This window comes from Myxocyprinus asiaticus, chromosome 17, assembly GCF_019703515.2.
Source record: "Myxocyprinus asiaticus isolate MX2 ecotype Aquarium Trade chromosome 17, UBuf_Myxa_2, whole genome shotgun sequence".
NCBI classification, from domain to species: Eukaryota; Metazoa; Chordata; class Actinopteri; order Cypriniformes; family Catostomidae; genus Myxocyprinus; species Myxocyprinus asiaticus.
Window position 1 is genome coordinate 34,597,861 of NC_059360.1, and position 20,738 is coordinate 34,618,598.

The following is a 20,738-nucleotide window of genomic DNA, read 5'->3' on the forward strand; positions in this document are numbered from 1 at the left end:
ACGAAGAATGCGATCCCCAAAAATAAAAGAACAAGAAAGTGAAAGTTGAGTTTTATGGTAAAACATTTTTTAAAAAGGATTTAAATATTGATCTGTTTCTCACCCACACCTATCATATCGCTTTTGAAGATTTAACCACTTGAGTCTTACGGATTAATTTTATGCTGACTTCATGTGCTTTTTTGACCTTCAAAGTTCTGGCCACCATTCACTTGCATTGTATGGACCTACAGAGTTGAGATCTTCTTCTAAAAAGCTTTAATTTGTGTTCAGCAGAAGAAAGTCATCCACATCAAGGATGGAGGGGTGAACTACCCCTTTAATGCACTCCAGAACTATATGAACCAGTGAACTCATGAATTATTATTATAAATACATTACTTAAAAAAAATGTAATAAACATTTTAAAATAGAATTTAGGTGTGTGTTAGGAAACAGCTTGCTGTTGATATGGTAACTGAATGTTTCCATTTAGAACTCTGTAAAGCGTCCCGGCCCCTCCCCCTCATCTGGGACAGGGCCTCCTTCAGCATCACCAAATTCAGAGCTAGAGAAAGCCCTGCACAGACGGAGGCAAGCGTTAAAGACAACGCAGAACAACAGTCAGTTAAACTCAAACACTTCACCACTCATTCTCAGTCCAAGATCTAGTTCATCTGTTTAACTTGTCCACCCTTCCCCTTCAGCGACTCCCAATAGTTTTCTGGATGTGACCCAGATTAAGCAGACCCAGCCAAAAACAGACCAGAGCACAAGGGACCAGGACACACAGCTCAACAACCACAATTTGCAATGACCAACCCAAAACCACAAAGGAGTGCATTGGTTGTGAGTATCAGCTCTTTTATGGAGATCCACAGGTTAACAGACCAATAAAATATGTCTTCCTGAATCATGATTCAGAGATATTCATCCAAACTAACCAAGCATGTTCGACTCCTCTGAGTCATTTGCAAACTCGGTAAAGTCTCTAAATCCCTGAGGCCCTTTAATCTTTTCATATGTAATACTTGAATAATTTGAGCCATAATGTGACTACAGTGCCTATTTTGTTTTGTATTTGCATATAATATACACTCATTGAGCACTTTATCAGGAACACTATGGTCCTAATAAAGTGCCCAATGTGGTCTTCTGCTATTGTAGCCCATCCGCCCCAAGGTTCAACATGTTGTGCATTCTGAGATGCTATTCTGCTCACAGCAATTACACAGAGTGGTTACCTGAGTTGTTAAAGCCTTTCTGTCAGCTCAAACCAGTCTGGCCATTCTCCATTGACCTCTCTCATCAACAAGGCATTTCTGTCCGCAGAACTGCCGCTCACTGAATGTTTTTTGTTTTTGGCACTATTCTGAGTAAACTCTAGAGACTGTCGTGCGTGGAAATCCCAGGAGATCAGCAGTTACAGAAATACTCAAACCAGCCCATCTGGCACCAACAACCATGCCACAGTCGAAATCTCTGCGATCACATTTTTCCCCATATTGATGGTTGATGTGAACATTAATTGAAGCTCCTGACCCATATCTGCATTGCACTGCTGCCATACGATTGGATAATTAGATGACCGCATGAATAAGTAGGTGTACAAGTGTACCTAATAAAGTTCTCAGTGAGTGTATATATGCATATTAACTACACTTCATAAATACCACTAATACAAGAAAAGATTAGTGAAGAAATCCTGACAGTTTACAAACTGTGCTCAGATTAGCCAAGATACCGAAGTCTGCGAAACATAAGTTAGAGATTTCACTCAAATATTTCTCAAATATCAACATCCTCAAAATGCTTTCAACATTAAATATATAGCTCTGTACTCTTACTGCATGTCAACAATTGTCTCATTTGTGTCTGTTTTTACATCTCCTAGGGAATTTTAGAGGGAACATCTGAGACAAAGTAGATAACTTATAAATGTAAAGATAACTCCATTAAGTCCCCTGAGCTGCCAAATAACAACCTCTGGGCAATAAAAGTTGCAGGTTTTTATATAAAATGTCATTTAAACTCACATTTTTGGTATATTGTTTGATTTAGGGATTTTTCCTTCATTTTGAGGGACCTTGTTCACCTTGAGTGTCTTTGGTAGTTTAAAAGTAGTGAAACAAAATCCTCCCATCCCAAAGTCTTTCAGAACTCCAAAGTGGTACAGAGAGGACGGTCCAGCCAAAGTTATTGACACATGCTTTGTTTGTATAAGAAGCATTTCTAGAGGGGCGTTGGTGGCTACCCTTGAACATTTGCCAACCTAGTGTGTTTTTGAATGGCCATGTCTAGACCAGCATTAAACTTGTAATGTCCCACTCGGTAATTACAAGGTGCTGGGGTGAACTTATCCCCTTTTAACAATTTCTGTACTAACCAGGATAGTTTTCTTTCTTTTTTCTCTTTCGGCATTGGTCTCTTTCACACAGAAATTGTTATTTTCTGCGACAATACCAAAGAGAAATGATTTGAGGTCAGCAATCATGCAACACTTTTATTCCGCTAGAAGAGATTGAAGTGATTTTGAAAATAACAGACAACGAATTGACGCTATTTATACAGTTATTGACTCAGCTGTAAAGAAATGTCTTATTCTTTTGCTCCAATTGTTCAAATGCCAACATGACAATAAAACTGTTATTGAATAGAATATATTAAACAGATTAGCTTAAATGGGTGTCTTAAGTGGCTGAAGTCTATTCTGAAAGCATGTATAGCTTTATTTTCTCAAAACGAGAGCAAGTCCTTCATTGTTGCACCATAATCACGTGATGAGGCCTGAGGGGGTTTCAGTTGTTGCAGCCCTAAGGAGATATTGCGAGAGCAGTTTGATCTCTGTGCCACTCTGAAGACTTTCATGAGGTGTTGGTATACAGCAGAAGGCCTTGGCTTATGTAGGAATAAGGCACATACCTGCTGCTGTCACACTGACTTCCAGGCAATGACTCTTTGAATTGTCAATGGAAGAAACTAGTTCTGATTTTCCTTTTCAATGTGACATGTGAAGTTGTAAGTGTTCATATTGTAGAAATCAAGCGGCGGCACATTCAATAGTGTTTTCATTCTTTTTTCATCCAGTAGTGCTGAATTGCAATTTATAGACATATTCAAAATAACTTTTTTTGTATCTAAATAACGTGAAATCTACTGGAAATGCATGCCCCCAAAAATAAAATGTCGAATCCTTTTTAAAACGCCCTTCAAAACTGTAGGTCTCTTTAAATGTTTCTGCACCATGGAATCAGAATTATGTAAGTATGCTTAAAAAATATAATCTGCAAATCTGAGCAAATTAAAACATTTCAATATATAAGGTCACTCTTTTCACACACAATTCTCGAACAAGGACATAACCTTTGATATGAATGTATTATATATTGTACAAGATGAGATCTAAAGGTATTTTGATAAGCTGCAAAGGCTGTCTAACTTACAGAACCCTTGCAAGGTTGTGATCATTCAGGACCGATTTAAAGCATGTCTGCAGACTCAAGAATTTGCTATTTGTTTGAGGTCCGTTTTAAATGTTACAAATACATATAATTACTTCCGTTCATGGAACAAACAAAAAAAAAAAGAGATGTTTGGTAGAATGGTAAATGTTTTTCAGAAGAAAGAAAGCCATAGAGGTTTGGAACAACAATCATAGAATTTTCATTTTTTGGTGAATTCTCTCTTTTCATCTGTATTAGATAAAACTAATCTTTTATTGGATCTTTCATTTCTAGGTTTGATGTTGCTTGTCTAGAACTTTGTGTCGTTATTATCTGTGTCCAGTCTATTGGGAAGTGTTTATTTTGCCGGAATCGTACACTAGATCAGATTAACACAATGGTGTGTTGTTTGTCACACTTCGTTACACAGCAGGATTTCATTTCCTCCGGTGAGCTGCAGCTGCTGTGTGTTGTGTTGTGGAACCGGAGAGGTGCGTGTGTGTTCATGCCAGGGCTCAGTGACGCCTTCTTACACTTAGGCACAATTTCCAGTGCGGCTTAGAGCTCTTCATGGGGTTAAATCTTCCCGGACACAAGATGAAACTCTATTCCCCTCTTTCTCTTTCTGGTTCGCACTCTCTCCCCTTTTCTCTCCTTTTTACTCTGTTCCTACCCTGATCCTGGCCTGTTCAAAGATAGGAAATAACTATTTTTTTGTGTTGTTTTTCCTAGGTTATGGGTGTCTGTAACTCCAGAATATTTAAGATATCTTAATATCCTTTTAGATTCTGGTTCAGAATAAACTTTCCTTCTAGTATTTTCATTTTGTAGGCCCTGTGTGGGTAAATCCCAGAGATATGGGGCTCTCATTGTAGTTCCATCTGTAAATTGTTGTATTTTACCCATTTTCAATGGTCAAAAACCAAATGTGGGTCACACAGTATGAAGCTAGATTTCCTAGTCCAACAAAACAAAAATCTGAAGTACAAATTCTGCTAAAACTAGAAATGTACCTTTATTTCACATTAAAAACTATAGTGTAAAAATCTGGATTTCCGAGAGTCCATAAATACATTAATATTAAAGGAATTTTCGGGGTTCAGTACAAGTTAAGCTCAATCGACAGCTTTTGTGGCAAAAAAATTATTTTGACTCGTCCATCCTTTATTTTAAGAAAAGCAAAAATCTGGGTTGCAGTGATGCACTTACAATGGAAGTGAATGGGGCCAATTTTTGGAGGGTTTAAAGGCAGAAATGTGACGCTTATAATTTTATAAAAGCACTTACATTCATTCTTCTGTTAAAACTCATGTACTATTTGAGCTGTAAAATTGTTTAAATGGTCTCTTTAGGGTTTTAGTGTTTGTTGACATTTCATCGTCATGGCAATGAAGATGTAAAATTAGAAATAACTTTACACAGAAAAGGTTAGTAAGTGATTTTATGACACTAAAATCATTTTAACATGCATCTTGTGGCTATACTTTTGAAATAGTGAGAATTTTAATGTTTACAGATTGGCCCCATTCACTTCAATTGTAAGTGCCTCACTGTCACCTCGATTTGTACTTTTTTTTTTTTTTTAAGAAAAGGAGGGGCAAGTCAAAATAAATTTTTGTGGTATCAATATTATGCCACAAATACTGTTGATTGAGCTTAACTTGTATTGAACCCGGAATTTTCCTTTAAGAATACGTGACATGTGGCTCTTCAGTTAGTGCAATACCTACAGCATATAGAGAGTTTTGGGATTTCAGAAATGTACATATGCAAAGGTCTGGAATGCATCTTTAAGGTTTCAAGTACCAAAGGTGCTGAAACCCTACAGTATTTGTACTAAATGTTATTATGCTTTTTCTTTCCTAAAAGTATCTGCGTGTCAATCTTGGGATGGTCATGGAATAACCCTGATAATCAGTTTTGCAGTGGACAGGCTCTGCAACAGCCTATACAAGCTGGATAGAGACAATATCAGGGATAGTTTAGTGAATGCTATGAATTAATTATGGATGTGACCTTAAAACATGTTTCTTTTCTGCCACTTTTTTTGGAAGGGCAGCATAGAGGTGACAAGAAACGACATAGAGAAGAGGTGGAAATGGCATCTGGAAATTATTTGAATTCTCAGGTCACCCAAATACGTGTACATTTACAATGTCTCTCTACTCCTGCCCGGTGTTTCTTTGATCGACATGCTGTAAACATTCTGTCAGTCTTAACAAGCTTGCAATCATGAAACAACCTGGGCTGTTGCTCTGTCGCTGCCTCTGTCTTACTTTTGTTTTTTATCGTGTTTTGTAACTCCTCTTTAAGTCGTTTCAAAACCATAGTCTGGCAACACAAAACAACCTCTACTGACAGATTCCCAATTTGGAGCCCAGCTTGTGTGTGTAAAACACTTTATTTAGCCTGTTTTGTTAGTCATTTTGTTTATTTTTTAAACAGAATGATTGCCTGGTGGGGAGCCACAGTAACTTGTAATGCTGGTCTCAAATCTCTCTCTGTGCTCCCAGCACCTCCACCCACTCCCACAGTGTGGAAATAGTTCTTTTTTTCACAGATGTCACCCATTGTACCCCCATAAAATGCAGTTTGCTATAAATCATGTAAGTTTGGTGCACTTTGGAGAGCTGGATTTTATCTACTTTATGTACAGTGCTACACTGTAAAATGTGAAAAATGTGCAATTATTTTAGTTACTCTTGATCTGACCCTGAACAATTTTTTATTTTGTTAGTGTAACCTGATGCAGTCAGGTTGATTAAATCATATTAAATAATATTTTTTAAATGAATAAAACCAGTTCATTTAGATGTTGCCAAACAAAGCACATTCATTTCAAATTTAAGGTTTTTGTTGCTAGTTGATTAGGGAGCTGAACCTGTCAGATTCTTGGAAAGTGGTCTGTAGTTTCACATCACAGCTGTGGGTTTGTGTTTTCTCTCACTGTTATTACAAAACAGTCCATTCACACTCTCTCACACGAACACATAAACACACACAAACACTTGTATGAAGCGGACACTGCTGCCCTTTTGAACAGGCTGGATAATTGGCCTCATTCAGTGTGTGTGTGTCTCTGTGCGTGCATTTGTGTGTCAGTATTTGTTGTGTGTATAGCGAGGACAGGATGTGGAAAAGGAAGTGATGTGTTGTTTAATGCCTCTTTATAATTCAGGAACAGCTTTGAATTCTCAAAACCTGTGTGTGTGTGTGTGTGTGCGTGTGTGCGCGTGTGTGTTGGAAATCCCAGAAGCTTTTTATAATTGGAAAAATGCAATACTAGACTTCAAAGAAGTAGAAAAGCATAATACATTTTATTTATTATGTGTAATTAAATGTATTAAATGCATAAAATATGTTTTTAACTTTAAAGTGTTATTAGTAATATAGTTAGTGTTGAAAGTTATATTTCACATGCGGGAAGAGGTAGTGTTTAAAATGATTTAGTGATGAAAGTCCAAGTATATAAATATTATTTTGCATATAATAATTTTGGTATTTTTTTATTTTGTAGGGAAATCTGGAGCACAAAAAATGGAAATGTTGGAAGGAAGAAAAAAATACTGATCTTACATACACTTTTACACACATCAGGATGATGTTTTAATGAAAAATTAATGGCCAAAATCAGCCCATTTCATATACAAACAATAATTATATGGTGAAATATAATTATTCTTAAAATATCTTTGTTATTACTGTGACAAATATTGAAGTATTTTAACAATGGTGTGGAAGTTTTTTATAATAATATTACAATACAGTACACTTTCTTAATTTAAAAAAACCATAAACAATCAATAAGCCCTAAAACATCACACACAGAGTATGAAAGTCTGATAACTGAGATGAGTCTAAGAGTTTCTTACTTTGTGATTAATTCCAGTGCAAGCAATAAATAAATAATATAATCTTGCATAAATCATAAATCTTATTTTCTATTATTATTTTTTATGTCATACAAGCAGCTCAGACAAATGCCATTATGATAATGTTACACCGACTGCAGATGATGTCACACCAGGACTGATGTCATTTATAAGAGGCAGTTTTATTTCTCTGGCACCTGCAGGGACACAAAACTACCACATTAAAAAGCACCAGTTTCCTGAATATAGACTGAATTGTGCTCTTAATTATGGTTCTCTGTTGCCATTATGTGTTAGTGTGAGAATGTGCAAAAGAGAGAGCCGTACCCAGAATCCCCTCCTGTTCCAGTTCTTCCTCTATCGCCATCAGACGATTGTATTTGTCCATTCGCTCTCCTCCTCTCAACCCGCCCAGTTTGAGGAAGGACACACCCAGCCCTAAAGCCTTAAAACACAAACATACATTTGGTTTATGTTGACCAACACATTTACTTTCCACTTTATACTCCATGTCATTAACTGCATCAGCTGTATTATTGTTTTAGTGTATTCATAGGCACATACAGTATCTATATATGAACTATCATTTTGATTGAACTATATTTGAATTTTCAAAAATTATATAATGTGCATACTTCAACTGTGATATTTCATTGGTTTTAATTACTCAACTATTATTTAAAATGTGGAAAATTATAATAATAAAGAATGATTAGGTTGACTGCTAGTGTATAGTCACACTGTATATACCACACAGACAAAAACACACCAGGTCAACGACTGATGTATCACCAGTTTCGCCTGTGCCTGCAGCCAACATCGTATCTGTATCTCAGGGCACATTAATAGAGAAGTTAAGTGCTTATTAGTCAGTATATTTGGACTTGGATTGTATATATTTTTAAGTTCCATGATCACACTGAACATCCAGGTTCAATTCAAGTTAAGCTCATTCAACAGCACGTGTAGTATAATGTTGTTTACCACAAAAATGTATTTTGTTTTGTCCCTCCTTTTCTTTACAAAAAAAAGACAAAAATACAGGTTACAGTGAGACACTTACAATGGAAATGAATGGGGCCAATCCGCAAACATTAATATACTCACTGTTTTAAAAGTATAGACACAAGACATAAACAATATGCTTGTTAACATGATTTTAGTGTGATTAAATCGCAACGTAACACCGTAAACCCTAAAATGACCATAAAAACAATGATTTAAACAACATTTCAGCTCAAATAATACACAAGTTCTAACAGAAGAACTAATGTAAGAGCTTTTATAAAATTATAATCTTCATATTTCTGACTTTAAACCCTCCAAAAATTGGCCTCACTGTAACCTCGAATTTAATTTAATTTTTTAAAGAAAACTAGGGATGAGTCTAAATAATTGTTTTGTGGTAATCAACATTATGCCACAAATGCTGTCGATTGAGCTTAACTTGTACTGAACCCAGGATATTCATTTAATGTCTCAACAAATCTTCACCAGGATAATCATTAATAACAAACATCTCAGACAAACCACATTTTGGTAATAGTACTCCAAAAATCAATCAGATTGTGTGTCAGCAAGATGGTACAATACCTCTCTGCTCTGCTATGCTTTGTGCGAGGTCAGATATGGTCATGTCGCTGTGATGCCTAATAATGACCTTGGTGACCCCAGGTGGGAGGGGCTTTGCTTCACTCCGGCGAGAACAGGGACTGGACGAAGCATCTGCTATTAAGCAACATGACTGACCAATGACTGATGCCAGTTTCTCCCACTGCTCTACATCCTACACACAAAGACAAACTATAAGTTGGCCCTAATTCCGTAGTTTGCCAAGTCAAGCTGAATGACACTAGTAAAGTGACATTGTTTTATACAGAAAAATAAGGATTTAAATGAGTGTTTTACTGGCCTCTTTTCTGAAAGGATCAATGAGTGCTAAGATAGCAGGATATTTATTAATCAGACCCTCATACATGTCAACCAGCTCATCTGGGGATTTGTGGCAGCCTGACATCACCTCATACTTCCCACGTGACTAGACAAATGCAAGAGAAAAATGTAAATCATATTACTGTATATAGTCATTAAAGTCAGAGTCATTCAATAACAGTGTGGGTATATTATTATGACTTCCTTAAATTACTTTATTATTAACATCTGCTGCATCTGACTTAATAGCTTTTCTTTTCAAAGGTATAGTTCACCCAAAAATAAAAACATTTCATTATTTACTCACTGCCTATGGTGTTAATTTTTTTGGTGGACTAATTTTTATTATAAACACACACCAAGCACTTTATTAGTAACACCTGTACACCTACTTATTCATAAGATTATCTAATCAGCCAATCGTGTGACAGCAGTGCAATGCATAAAATCATTCAGATACGGGTCAGGAGCTTCAGTTAATGTTCACATCAACCATCAGAATGTGAAAAAATTGTTGGCATAATTGTTGGTGCCAGAAGGGCTGGTTTGAGTATTTCTGTAACTGCTGATCTCCTGTGATTTTCACACACAACAGTCTCTAGAGTTTACACAGAATGGTGTCAAAAACAAAAAACATCCAGTGAGCGGCAGTTCTGCGGACAAAAATGCCTTGTTTGATGAGAGAGGTCAACGGAGAATGGTCAAGACTGGTTTGAGCTCACAAAAAGTCTACGGTAACTCAGATAACCGCTCTGTACAATTGTAGTGAGCAGCAGAATAGCATCTCAGAATGCACAACACGTCGAACCTTGAGGCGGATGGGCCACAACAGAAGACAACGTTAAGAACTTTATTAGGACCATAGTGTTCCTACTAAAGTGCTCAGTGAGTGTAAAATAACAGTATACAGGTTTGGAATGACATGAGTATATTATGACAGAAATTTTAATTTTTTTCTGTGAACTATCCCTTTGAGTTCTCTTGATGTGAACATCAACCTTATTATATACCCCATTCTGTCCTCCCTTTACTCACATAGTCCATGAGACAGTGAGCAGCGCAGTTTACAGCCAGACGCAGCTCTGAGCCCAGAGGCAGCTCCAGGTTAGCACACGCCTCTGTGACCAGATCAAGAGCCTGTTCAGGACACTCAAACCCCACCTGTAATGCTCCATCCTCTAATATACCTATAGGCTGAATATGAGAAAGAGAGTAGGGGATTCATATAGTAATATCAAAACTGAAAAAAAGGTGTTTACATGTTAGGGTTTCAGACAATATTCTTAATACCTAGCTACTTATCTTATGCAAGAAAATCACACTCTTTTATGTGTTTACTGGGAAATGCTCTTCCATTGGTAATCCATTATGCGTCACTATAAGAGTGGCCAATTCTCCACCTGGAGATTACCTTCTTACAAAGTTTAGTTCCACTTATAATCAGTCCCACCTGAACAAGCTAATCAAGGGGTGTGTTCCATTCAGAAGTGCTCATCCCTAGGCCCTATTCCCTTTGAAAATTTACCAATCCACTGCGAGAGCTTTGGAAGGCTGAAAGGTGTGGGGCTAAATAATAACTTTAATTTGGAACTCACCTTTTGAGTAATTTTTATTGGAAATTATGTTTGAAGTGATCTTACAGCATGACTATCAAGACTGTTCTCACTTCGAAGTGCCCTTCAGAGGCTGATTTTAGCACCTGGAAGGCAAGGAAGGTCTTTGGGTTCATTATGTTCAGAATGGAATACTAGCATACTGCAAAATGCAGAGTATGCACTGCATCCTGCCTATTGTTTTGTTTTTTGTTTTTTTTATAATATGTGAAACAGTGTGCATTATTGCAGCCTTCAAGTAATTGATTAGATCGCTAAAGACAATGATTAAACTACTGGAGTCATATGGATTACTTTTATGCTACATTTTATGTGTTTTTTGGAGCTTCAAAATTTTGGTCATCATTCACTTGTATTGTCTGTACCTACATAGCTGAGATATTCTTCCAAAAATCTTCATTTGTGTTCTGTAGAAGATTAAAATTCACACATCTGGGATGGCATGAGGGTAAGTAAATGATGAGAATTTTCATTTTTGGGTTAACTATTCCTTTAATATACCATGCATTAATAAATCATATAGATTGTGTAACAGTGCAGCAGGAGTATTCATTTATGCTTATCCAATGGTACAATAGACAAGAGTTTTTGCCGTCATTCACTGTGTATTTGTTTTAGTTCGGCTTCTTCTGAATTTTGTTTACAACTTCAATGCATGACATTATGCATAACAAATGCCCAAATTGGATTCAAACAGTGGTATACTACACATGACCTCATTACCCCATTGTCACATGACCTCATTACATTGCATGTTTACTTCAGCGAATTGGAACTAAAACCTGTTGTTTTGCATCTAATCCAATTGCAATCCAATTTTGTACAAAAATGTAGTAACTCTTGGCTGTTTAATTAAATAATGAGTCAAACTGTGGTTTATTACTTCAGGTCATTCATCACCAGTGTTGGGTGTAATGCATTACCAAGTAATTAATTACTGTAATAAAATTACATTTTCATTGAAAAAGGGATTACTCTTAATTTTTCAGTAGTTTAATTAGTTACTTCTGATGTAATTGTGTTAAATACTGTAGAGACTATAGAACAATTCTATATAAAACAATAGTAAATTTAAAATAGAAATGTAATGTCTAATGTTTAAATAAATGTTTTCTATTTTAACGCTGCCCCCTTAAATTCTTTGTCAAGTTCATGAATAATTTATTTGAATTTATAGGATTTATTTGAAAGAATTAAAAGAACAATTTCATATCTATCCTTGTATTTTTCATCTGGTCGAGGTTGATCAACTTACCCAACACTGTTCATCACAATGGAAATGAAAGGTCAGGTTGAGCACATTCCATTATGGGTGTGAAACAGTATTCCACGTAGTGTGCTTTGTTGTATACTGCACATTTTGGCAAATTTAGTAGGTACACAGTGCAGAAAAAACTAGACTAGTATGGTAGCATGCTATTCCAAACATTTCAGCACCCCTACCAATAATGCTATTAAGTCTTTAGAGGCAATAGAAACTATAGCAATAGTGCAGTGTGGTTCCCACAATGCACAGTGCACCCATAATAGCCTCCCATCTAAACATAAATATATATTTATAGAGTGACATGCTGTTAAGTGGTTCAATCTGCTTTTTGCAAGCCCTGCACATGGCTTTCATTCAGATGCTGATGTGCAGATAATCACCCCATCAAAGCATAAAAAATCCACATGTAATTTGTGTACTGCTTGATGCTTTTGTGTGAGCCTGAGCATGGAGTATTATGTGCTTTTGTCAAGGAGTCAAGCCCTATGAGAGCATCCTTACCCCGGCTTTACACGCCAATCCATTCAGAACTCTACGCATTTCACACTGCAGCTCAAGGCCCATTCCGATGACCTGCTAGGCCAAACACACACACAAAACACAATTAAGATGAGCAGTATGGACATTGCAAGCTCTAGCCAAGAGAGTCAGCACAGCATTAACATATCTGTGCTGAACATGGCAGAAAGAAAAGGATTATTGAGTTCTACTTTGCTAAGAGACTGTGTTTGTTTATGTTTTGGTGTGAAAAGGTGGGATTCTTGAGCCCACGCATACTTGTCTGGCTCTTTGTGGCGAGCTGGGCAGTAAGATGACCTCCTCCAGTAGGTTGAGTTTGCCTGCAGAACTTTTTCCACAGCTAAGTATTGTTATCATGGGTACAGGCATGTGAATCTCATTCTGAAACTAAAGAGAGAAGGGGAAAGAATATAAAGGAGGTAAGGTTAACATCAGTATTCTTGTCCTCATGATGACCTTTCTTTGAATGCACCATTCTCTGTGTGACCTTTTGAGTTTGTATCTGTATTCAGAATATTTCTATGTAATGTGTCAGGACAAGCAAGGTCTACTTCCAGAATTCATCTTCTCGAATACACAACCTTGTAATCTCCCACACACGAACATGTGGATGTATCTGTGTGTGTGCCTGATGGGTGCATGATGGATTTAAGTACAATGATGTGCAGGGGTCACCAGTGTGTCAGTGTATGACAGACATTGGATTAAAATGCAATTTTTATCATGGACACATAAAAAAATGTATCTTCTCAATGATATTACCAGAATGGAAGTGTGAACTGAAAGTGTGTTATTTAATGACGTCTCTTGAAAGCAGAAGAGTTTAGGTCAGTTTTTTGGAGAGTATTACCTAGCTAGCTAGATCAGCTTCATGGAAATAAATGTCTCTAAAGCTCTAAATGATTATAGCTTCACCTTTAAATCTTGAGAATGCATGCAAAATCGTAAAACCTTAAAATTCTCTTTTGCAGATAACATTAAATGTGACTATTCAGACAGAAAGCACTTTATCAGTTATTATCATTTGAAATGTATATACTTTTTCCTATACAAATTTGTTTCTTGTTTTCTCTCAATCCTAATAAGTTTTGCCATGGACACATTTGTCTGTGTACGAACATGATTCTGATGATGTGTATGTGTGTTTGTGTACATGATTTTTTTTGGTGCTTGTTTACCTGCTGGTCTCTCACTGATTTGATATGTCTGTATAAGGGTAATCCTCTAAGTCTAGCAGCGGTTTTAGCCACAGCCAATGAAACCACACCCACTGCCATCGCTCCTGTCAGCCTGGGCACTGGGGGTTCTGCAGGAGGGAGGGGCTTCTCTGTGCTGTTTCCTTTTTTACCTGGAGAGCCGAAACAGTGACAGCGAGAGAAGGTTCAGGGGAAAGAGAAATTGTTAGAAGTCATAAGGATGAGCAGTTTAAAGTGTAGGGAGTTCACTCTTCTATAGTCTTAAATCACCTGAATCTTAAAGGAGCACCAAGTCATTTTTGTTTGTGTTTCACTTGGTTATACGAAAGTCATCTTGGACTTTATACTGACATGTTTCAGGGTGGATGCAGCATCACGCAAATGCAAACGTAGAACTATGTCAAAATATCCTTTGTTTCCAAGATAAAGTGATTAATATTTGGCTGGCTGTGTGATCTCAACACGGCAGGCCCTATGAGGGGGCTACCCACCGCATGTAGAATAAAACAGCCTTTTCAAGATCACTGATACAGTGCATCTGGAAAGTATTCACAGCGCTTCACTTTTTCCGCATTTTGTTATGTTACAGCCTTATTCCAAAATGGATTAAATTCATTATTTTCCTCAAAATTCTACAAACAATACCCCATAATGACAACGTGAAAGAAGTTTGTTTGAAATCTTTGCAAATGTATTAAAAAGAAAAAAAGACAAAAATCACATGTAAAACCTGCTCCAGAGCGCTCTGGACCTCAGACTGGGGCGAAGGTTCATCTTCTAACAGGACAATGACCCTAAGCACACAGCCAAGATAACAAAGGAGTGGCTCTGGGACAACTCTGTGAATGTCCTTGTGTGGCCCAGCCAGATCCCAGACTTGAACCCGATTGAACATCTCTGGAGAGATCTGAAAATGGCTGTGCACCGACGCTCCCCATCCAACCTGATGGAGCTTGAGAGGTCCTGCAAAGAAGAATGGGAGAAACTGCCCAAAAAGAGGTGTGTCAAGCTTGTAGCATCATACTCAAAAAGACTTGAGGCTGTAATTGGTGCCAAAGGTGCTTCAACAAAGTATTGAGCAAAGGCTGTGAATACTTATGTACATGTGATTTTTTTTGTTTTTTTTAATAAATTTGCAAAGATTTCAAACAAACTTCTTTCATGTTGTCATTATGGGGTATTGTTTGTAGAATTTTGAGGAAAATAATTAATTTAATCAATTTTGGAATAAGGCTGTAACATAACAAAATGTGGAAAAAGTGAAGCGCTGTGAATACTTTCCGGATGCACTGTATGACTGGAGTCTTCATTGCATGTAAGTGCACATCATTTTAAACTTTTTTTTTTAAACAAATTTTTAGGGATAACACCATTTTAACAGTGGAAAAGTTTACTTCATGCACTGGCATGATCTACTGCACTAACACAGTATGTCATGTCTTCTTCTGAAACCCTCAAACACACTCTTAACCTGGCTCTGATCCCTCTACTTATTGACACCTTTTAATGGTTCAAGAGATAAAAGGAAATGATGGGGTAATGGGATGGGGAAATTACCTGAAGTTCAGTCAGGAAACTCTATGATGCAAGCTGTTAGGTTCCTTCAACATAATCTCGGTAGCCGATCAACTAGTTTTTACCAATTTCGTCAAACATTTAAATAAGCCTTACCTCGATGTGTTACCGGCAAGCTGGTCTCACTTTGCAAGATTTGAGTTTTCTTAGTATTTATCCACCTCCTACCCAGCAGCACCTGTCTAGAGCTGCTTCTGGGGATCTCATGCAAGTTTTGTTTCAGCCACAACAGCATGTATTGCATACTTGTTTTAGCATGTCTTTGTATGTCTTAGCAGTAGCAAGTCTTTGTACTTGTTCTGCAGCAGCAGCAGAGTAAGCAGATCTAGTCCACCAAGACCAAAGCTATTAACTGTCATATTCATTAATAAACATATTTTAGGGGGCCTGGGTAGCTCAGCGAGCAAAGACGCTGACTACCACCCCTGGAGTTGCGAGTTCGAATCCAGGGCATGCTGAGTGACTCCAGCCAGGTCTCCTAAGCAACCAAATTGGCCCGGTTGATAGGGAGGGTAGAGTCACATGGGGTAACCTCCTCGTGGTCGCAATAATGTGGTTTGCTCTTTGTGGGGCACGTGGTGAGTTGTGCATGGATGCTGTGGATAATAGTGTGAAGCCTCCACACGCGCTATGTCTCCACGGTAACGCGCTCAACAAGCCACGTGATAAGATGCGCAGACTGAAGGTCTCAGATGCGGAGGCAACTAAGATTAGTCCTCCGCCACCTGGATTGAGGCGAGTCACTACACCACCACGAGGACTTAAAGTGCATTGGGAATTGGGCATTCCAAATTGGGGAGAAAATAAAATAAATAAACATATTTTAATACTCATTATGAGAGTCGTCATGACTGAAATGTAATAAGCTGGACTTGAACTTGTCATCCACGAGCACCAATGCTCAGTGTCAGGGCATGTGCACTAACCGCGAGGCCATGGCCCTGACATCCCTCTACTATTCTAATATATTTACTGTGTGACCTAAAGTAAGATGTAGCATCATAGCTGTTCTGTGCAATGCAACCAAATGCCCTGTTAATATGGCAAGATATGTGAAAGTGCATTTGAATGAGTGTTTGCTTGTTCTGTTTTCAACACACAATGATGTTGCCCCTAACTATAGGATTCAAATTAGACTACCTTTATCACTTCCCTTCTTGTCTTTGGTGGGGGCAGAAGGGGGAGTGGCCTGGGGTGGAGGGTCAGACACAGTTTCAGTCTTGTTCTTCTCCTCCTCCTCTCTGTTACGACTGTCCTTGTCCTCCAAGTAACGTGCCATTAAGAAATCACTGCAGAACATACACACAAACACACCCTCAGTCCTGTAGATCCTTGAGTTTAAGGAAGTATGTATTTGTGTAACAAAACTTGCTTTGATAGACATTTATAAAACAACTTTTGTTAAATTAGGAGGATCTGTGGAACCTTTCTGAGAGATCTATGCCTGGTGCAATATGTATTTTTTTGTCTTGCATGCTTGCTCACCTGAGCAGTTTGTCTGTATTGGTCTGGTCTTTGGGGTTGATTCCTTGCAGCATTGGACCGAGATGCTCTCTGATCCACTTTAAAGCTGTTGTTACAGAGAGTTTTTGCCAGTCACTGTTAGAAATGGTCTCCTCTGACTCTGCAACACCCCCAGTCAGGCCATCATAAGGGCCACCCATCACTGCACTGCACACCATCTACAATTTCCACCAGGGTCAGATATTAATGCTCGGGGGAAAAAAAAATGCAACCAAAATTCAAAATGTGAGAGCACAAAATTTCCATGTAATTACTTTTTCTGTTTTTTTATTTTAGTTATAATATATATACACTACCGGTCAAAAGTTTTTAAACACTTACTCATTCTTTATTATAATTTTTTTTTTTTTTTTTTTCACATTTTAGAATATTAGTAAAGCCATTAAAACTATGGAATAAAATAAATGGAACTATGGGAATTATGTTGTGACTAAACAAAATCCAAAATAAATCAAAACTGTGTTATATTTTAGCATCTTCAAAGTAGTCACCCTTTGCCTAGAATTTTCAGAAATGTACTCTTGACATTTTCTTAATCATCTTCTTGAGGTATCACCCTGGGATGCTTTTTAAACAGTATTGAAGGAGTTCCCATCTATGTTGGGCACTTATTGGCTGCTTTTCTTTATTATTTGGTCCAAGTCATCAATTTCAAAAACTTTTTTTTTTTAGATTTATATTGAAATAAATATGGTGGCACAATTATATTTTTATCTACAAAACGAATTGCAAACATTTAAGCATACGCCTACAGATCAAAAGATTTTTAAGACCATGAGAAACATTTCGGTCAAATGTTTCAAAACTTTTGACCGGTAGTGTATATAAAAATTATATTCTAGGCCTAGATAACTATTGTAATTATTCAGATTTAATAAATTGAATAAAGTAGAGGTATTTGACATAAACGGATTACATACAATGTGCCCTTGTAAAGAAAAAAAATGCCCTTAGAAAGAGAAAAAAATAAATGTCATAAAATCGATTCCAGGCCTTAATAAAAAACACATATTTCAGACACTGAAAGCAATGTGTGTCTTGCAATAAAGAGAACATGATTGGTTTAGACTGAGTGACATTACCCATTCTGTGGAATGGAAGGGTTCACTGCAGTCAATCAGCTAAAGATTAGTGTGTTTGGGTTTAGTTGATTTTAAAGGGTTAGTTCACCCAAAAGATAGTGACACAAGACCAGAAGTCTGAAAGTTTTTTTTTAAACGAGAGAGAACACATCACATTCCTAGCTCTCCCAAAACACTCTTATTGATCATAGTGTGTGCAGTGGAGAGGAATGCCTATCCTTCTCTACTGTTTTCCTTACCTCTTTCTGTTTCCTCCCTCTATTCCCATGCCCAATACTTTCCACTGTGATCCGTGACCCCCACCCACCTCTCCGCTCCTCCTCTCCTTTCCTCCTCACCCCAGCTCCTGCTTACAACTGGGCTGTTCCCTTGGACATTACTGTCACAAGCTCTAAACGTGCCAAAACAGCAGCGCTCTGCACTGAAATATGGCCACTGTGCTAGAAGGCATGGTGCTTACTTCACAAACCCATACAGAGAGAGAGAGTGAGAGAGAGAAAACTAAACAGACAGAGAGAAAGAGAGACGGAGAATGATCTGATGGTCACACATAGTGGTTGGATACTGAGGCAAGTAGCATCACAGAACAAATGCACACACTCTCCTACTCTAATTGTTCTGTATGTGCATGCATGTGTGAATTGCTGTGCAGTGACCTAAATTCATCATTGTGTCATTATAAATTTCCCCTGTTCACTGTACAGCATGGTGTGAATGGCACAAAGTGAAGGGTCACAGACCGAGCAGCTTTTAGTTCTTTATAACAATCAAAACAGACACACATAGAACTTTTATTCTCCACATAACTCACTTAACAAAACATTGGAGATAATGTCATTATATTAGGCATAGACTTGAAGCCCAAGTGAAAATTGGTAGCTGCCCTGAAAATAAAACGTAGTTACCTGAAAAGTCCAAATTTCGAAAGAATGTGTGGATGATGCCAGAATACCTTTTCCTCATTTCTGATGATGCAGTGCACGTCTATCTGAACTGCTGGCAATCCTCTTCCATCAAACACCTCCCTTCCGGTGATCCTGCTTATCACAGGAGTATACGAGAACCGGGAAAAATAGTTTGCCTGAAAAAGATCAATGAGTGTTATTGATTTCAGTTCATTATATTGGTGTGTTACTATGGGAATCAGATCCAGCTCAGAACTACATCAATACTGACTTCAGTCTGGCATTACAATGCAAACTGGTGGGAAATCATAGCTTAATTAACTCTAAAAATTAAAAGTGTTTAAAGTGTGAAAGCATAAGTCTGTCAGCGGGTCCCACCAAATAACCATAGATATCATCCGGCTTCTGAAAAAACATTTCGTTCAAGGCGTCCTCGATCCTCTGCGGGACCCCGTTAGACCTGTAATACTCAGCTGCTTTGTTTTTTAAGTCGTAAAACTCCTGGTCCTCTTTCGATTCTCTGCTATGGCAGCTCAAGAAACCTTTATAAGACATGGTTATTTGATGTGTCACAGTATTTCGTTTGTTTACAGCATGTGCACGCGGGCTATGTTGATGACCGGTCGTTGCTTGGCAACGTCAAATGTAACACCGCGAGAGTTTCCCTATGTCTCAGTCATGAATCAGTATATCGTGAACACCAATTCGGACAATGGTAATCCACTGAACACTGGGACACTTCACCTGCAACACCTTAAGGAGCTCGCAGATTTCAGCGCAGCTGTCATTAATCAGCACCATTGCTGTATATATAGGCTCGTTCGAGATGAGCTTAGTGATAGACAACTCGAGAAGTTAATCGTTAATTTTAGTGTACCGTGTTATTATAACAGATAAATGGCATAAAGAAATAAAAATATATTGGAGTGTATTTTAAACCTTCTTTTAACAACTCAAATATTTAAAAGATTGTTTCAGTTTCATGGTAATTATGAATGAAATACTAAACTCTTTTAAGGAGGAAATAAGGTTTTGACATCATATATTTATACTAGACCTTTTTCATACTTTCAAACTTTTGCAGGGTAAACTTCGACTGCGGTGAATGGGAGATCACAGCAAATATAAGGCCCAGTTTTCACTTACCCGTTTGCTCCAAGACCAAAAGTAAAAATCCACTGTTACATTTGAATGACTTTCCAGAATAGCAAAAAAAAAAAAAAATAATAATAATAATAAATAAATAAATAGAGATCGGTGGATTAAGACCAATTGACAGCCAAATTTACTGTCTGTCACTCTCTCAGCAGCTGTAATAGAAACCCCCTGGCAGCTGTGGTAATTCGTTTTTTAAAATTCCAGGGTAATATAACGATAAGCATAATATTATAAATTTACACTCAATATTTAACAAATTTATAATATAAAATAAATGCAAGATTTACGCTGCTAAATAAGGCGGAAACGCGTCATCACAGTCTGTGAAAAAGGTATCTTGTGTTCGTCTTCTAACGACTTGAGAGCCTTCAGAAGATATGATGACATTTCCGGTAAGGGAACATAGTGAGTAACGATGCTCCCTGGTTTTAACGGTGCATTGTGGGATTTTTTTAGGGAGCGAACGTTTCAGTGCCCTGGAACGACTTTGCGAATGAGACAACCCTTAAAATGGCCGACTTCCTGATCAGTGCCCTGACTACTGAACTAGGGAACTGATTGAGACGCCCCATTTGAGATCTACGACGCATTTCACTGTAACAAGTTCCATAACACTTTGACTGAAAACTAATCCTAATTTTATCGCTTTTGTTTTTTACCATTAAATGTAGTC

General features: G+C 37.6%; 2 protein-coding genes across 4 annotated transcripts in view; one reads left to right on the top strand and one right to left on the bottom strand.

Annotated features, from left to right (window-relative positions):
- The window catches only part of LOC127455568 (shootin-1-like), a 40,065-nt gene extending 32,490 nt beyond the window's left edge, over positions 1 to 7,575 (top strand). The window contains exons 15-17 of the mRNA XM_051723574.1: positions 476 to 602; positions 687 to 828; positions 6,940 to 7,575. Coding sequence (XP_051579534.1) covers positions 476 to 602; positions 687 to 796 — 237 coding nt within the window. The 3' untranslated portion in view covers positions 797 to 828; positions 6,940 to 7,575. The remainder of the gene's footprint in view (positions 1 to 475; positions 603 to 686; positions 829 to 6,939) is intronic.
- LOC127455567 (enolase 4-like) lies at positions 7,353 to 20,422 on the bottom strand. Of its 3 annotated transcripts, none has more exons than XM_051723573.1 (13): positions 20,054 to 20,422; positions 18,955 to 19,083; positions 16,882 to 17,078; positions 16,537 to 16,685; positions 13,804 to 13,973; positions 12,884 to 13,012; positions 12,608 to 12,682; positions 10,262 to 10,420; positions 9,207 to 9,332; positions 8,888 to 9,080; positions 8,064 to 8,119; positions 7,622 to 7,739; positions 7,353 to 7,491 (listed from the first exon to the last, which is right to left on the bottom strand). In XM_051723573.1, the coding sequence occupies exons 3-13, from the start codon at positions 17,076 to 17,078 to the stop codon at positions 7,409 to 7,411; spliced, it is 1,455 nt and encodes a 484-aa protein (XP_051579533.1). In that variant the 5' UTR covers positions 18,955 to 19,083; positions 20,054 to 20,422; the 3' UTR covers positions 7,353 to 7,408. The 3 variants fall into 3 exon arrangements, with proteins under 3 accessions (XP_051579533.1, XP_051579531.1, XP_051579530.1); XM_051723571.1 differs by lacking the exon at positions 20,054 to 20,422 and adding an exon at positions 19,286 to 19,780 and having other exon boundaries at positions 12,608 to 12,679; XM_051723570.1 differs by lacking the exon at positions 20,054 to 20,422 and adding an exon at positions 19,286 to 19,780.
- Positions 20,423 to 20,738: the final 316 nt, after the last annotated feature.

Bases quoted from the DNA above. Each gene is read 5' to 3' on its own strand.
- LOC127455567 (XM_051723570.1), bottom strand. From the start codon at position 19,462: ATGTCTTATAAAGGTTTCTTGAGCTGCCATAGCAGAGAATCGAAAGAG. The intron at 16,686-16,881 runs GTGAGCAAGCAT...TATGTTCTGCAG, and splicing joins AATACAGACAAACTGCTCAG to TGATTTCTTAATGGCACGTT. The intron at 9,081-9,206 runs GCCAGTAAAACA...CTTTGTGTGTAG, and splicing joins TTGATCCTTTCAGAAAAGAG to GATGTAGAGCAGTGGGAGAA.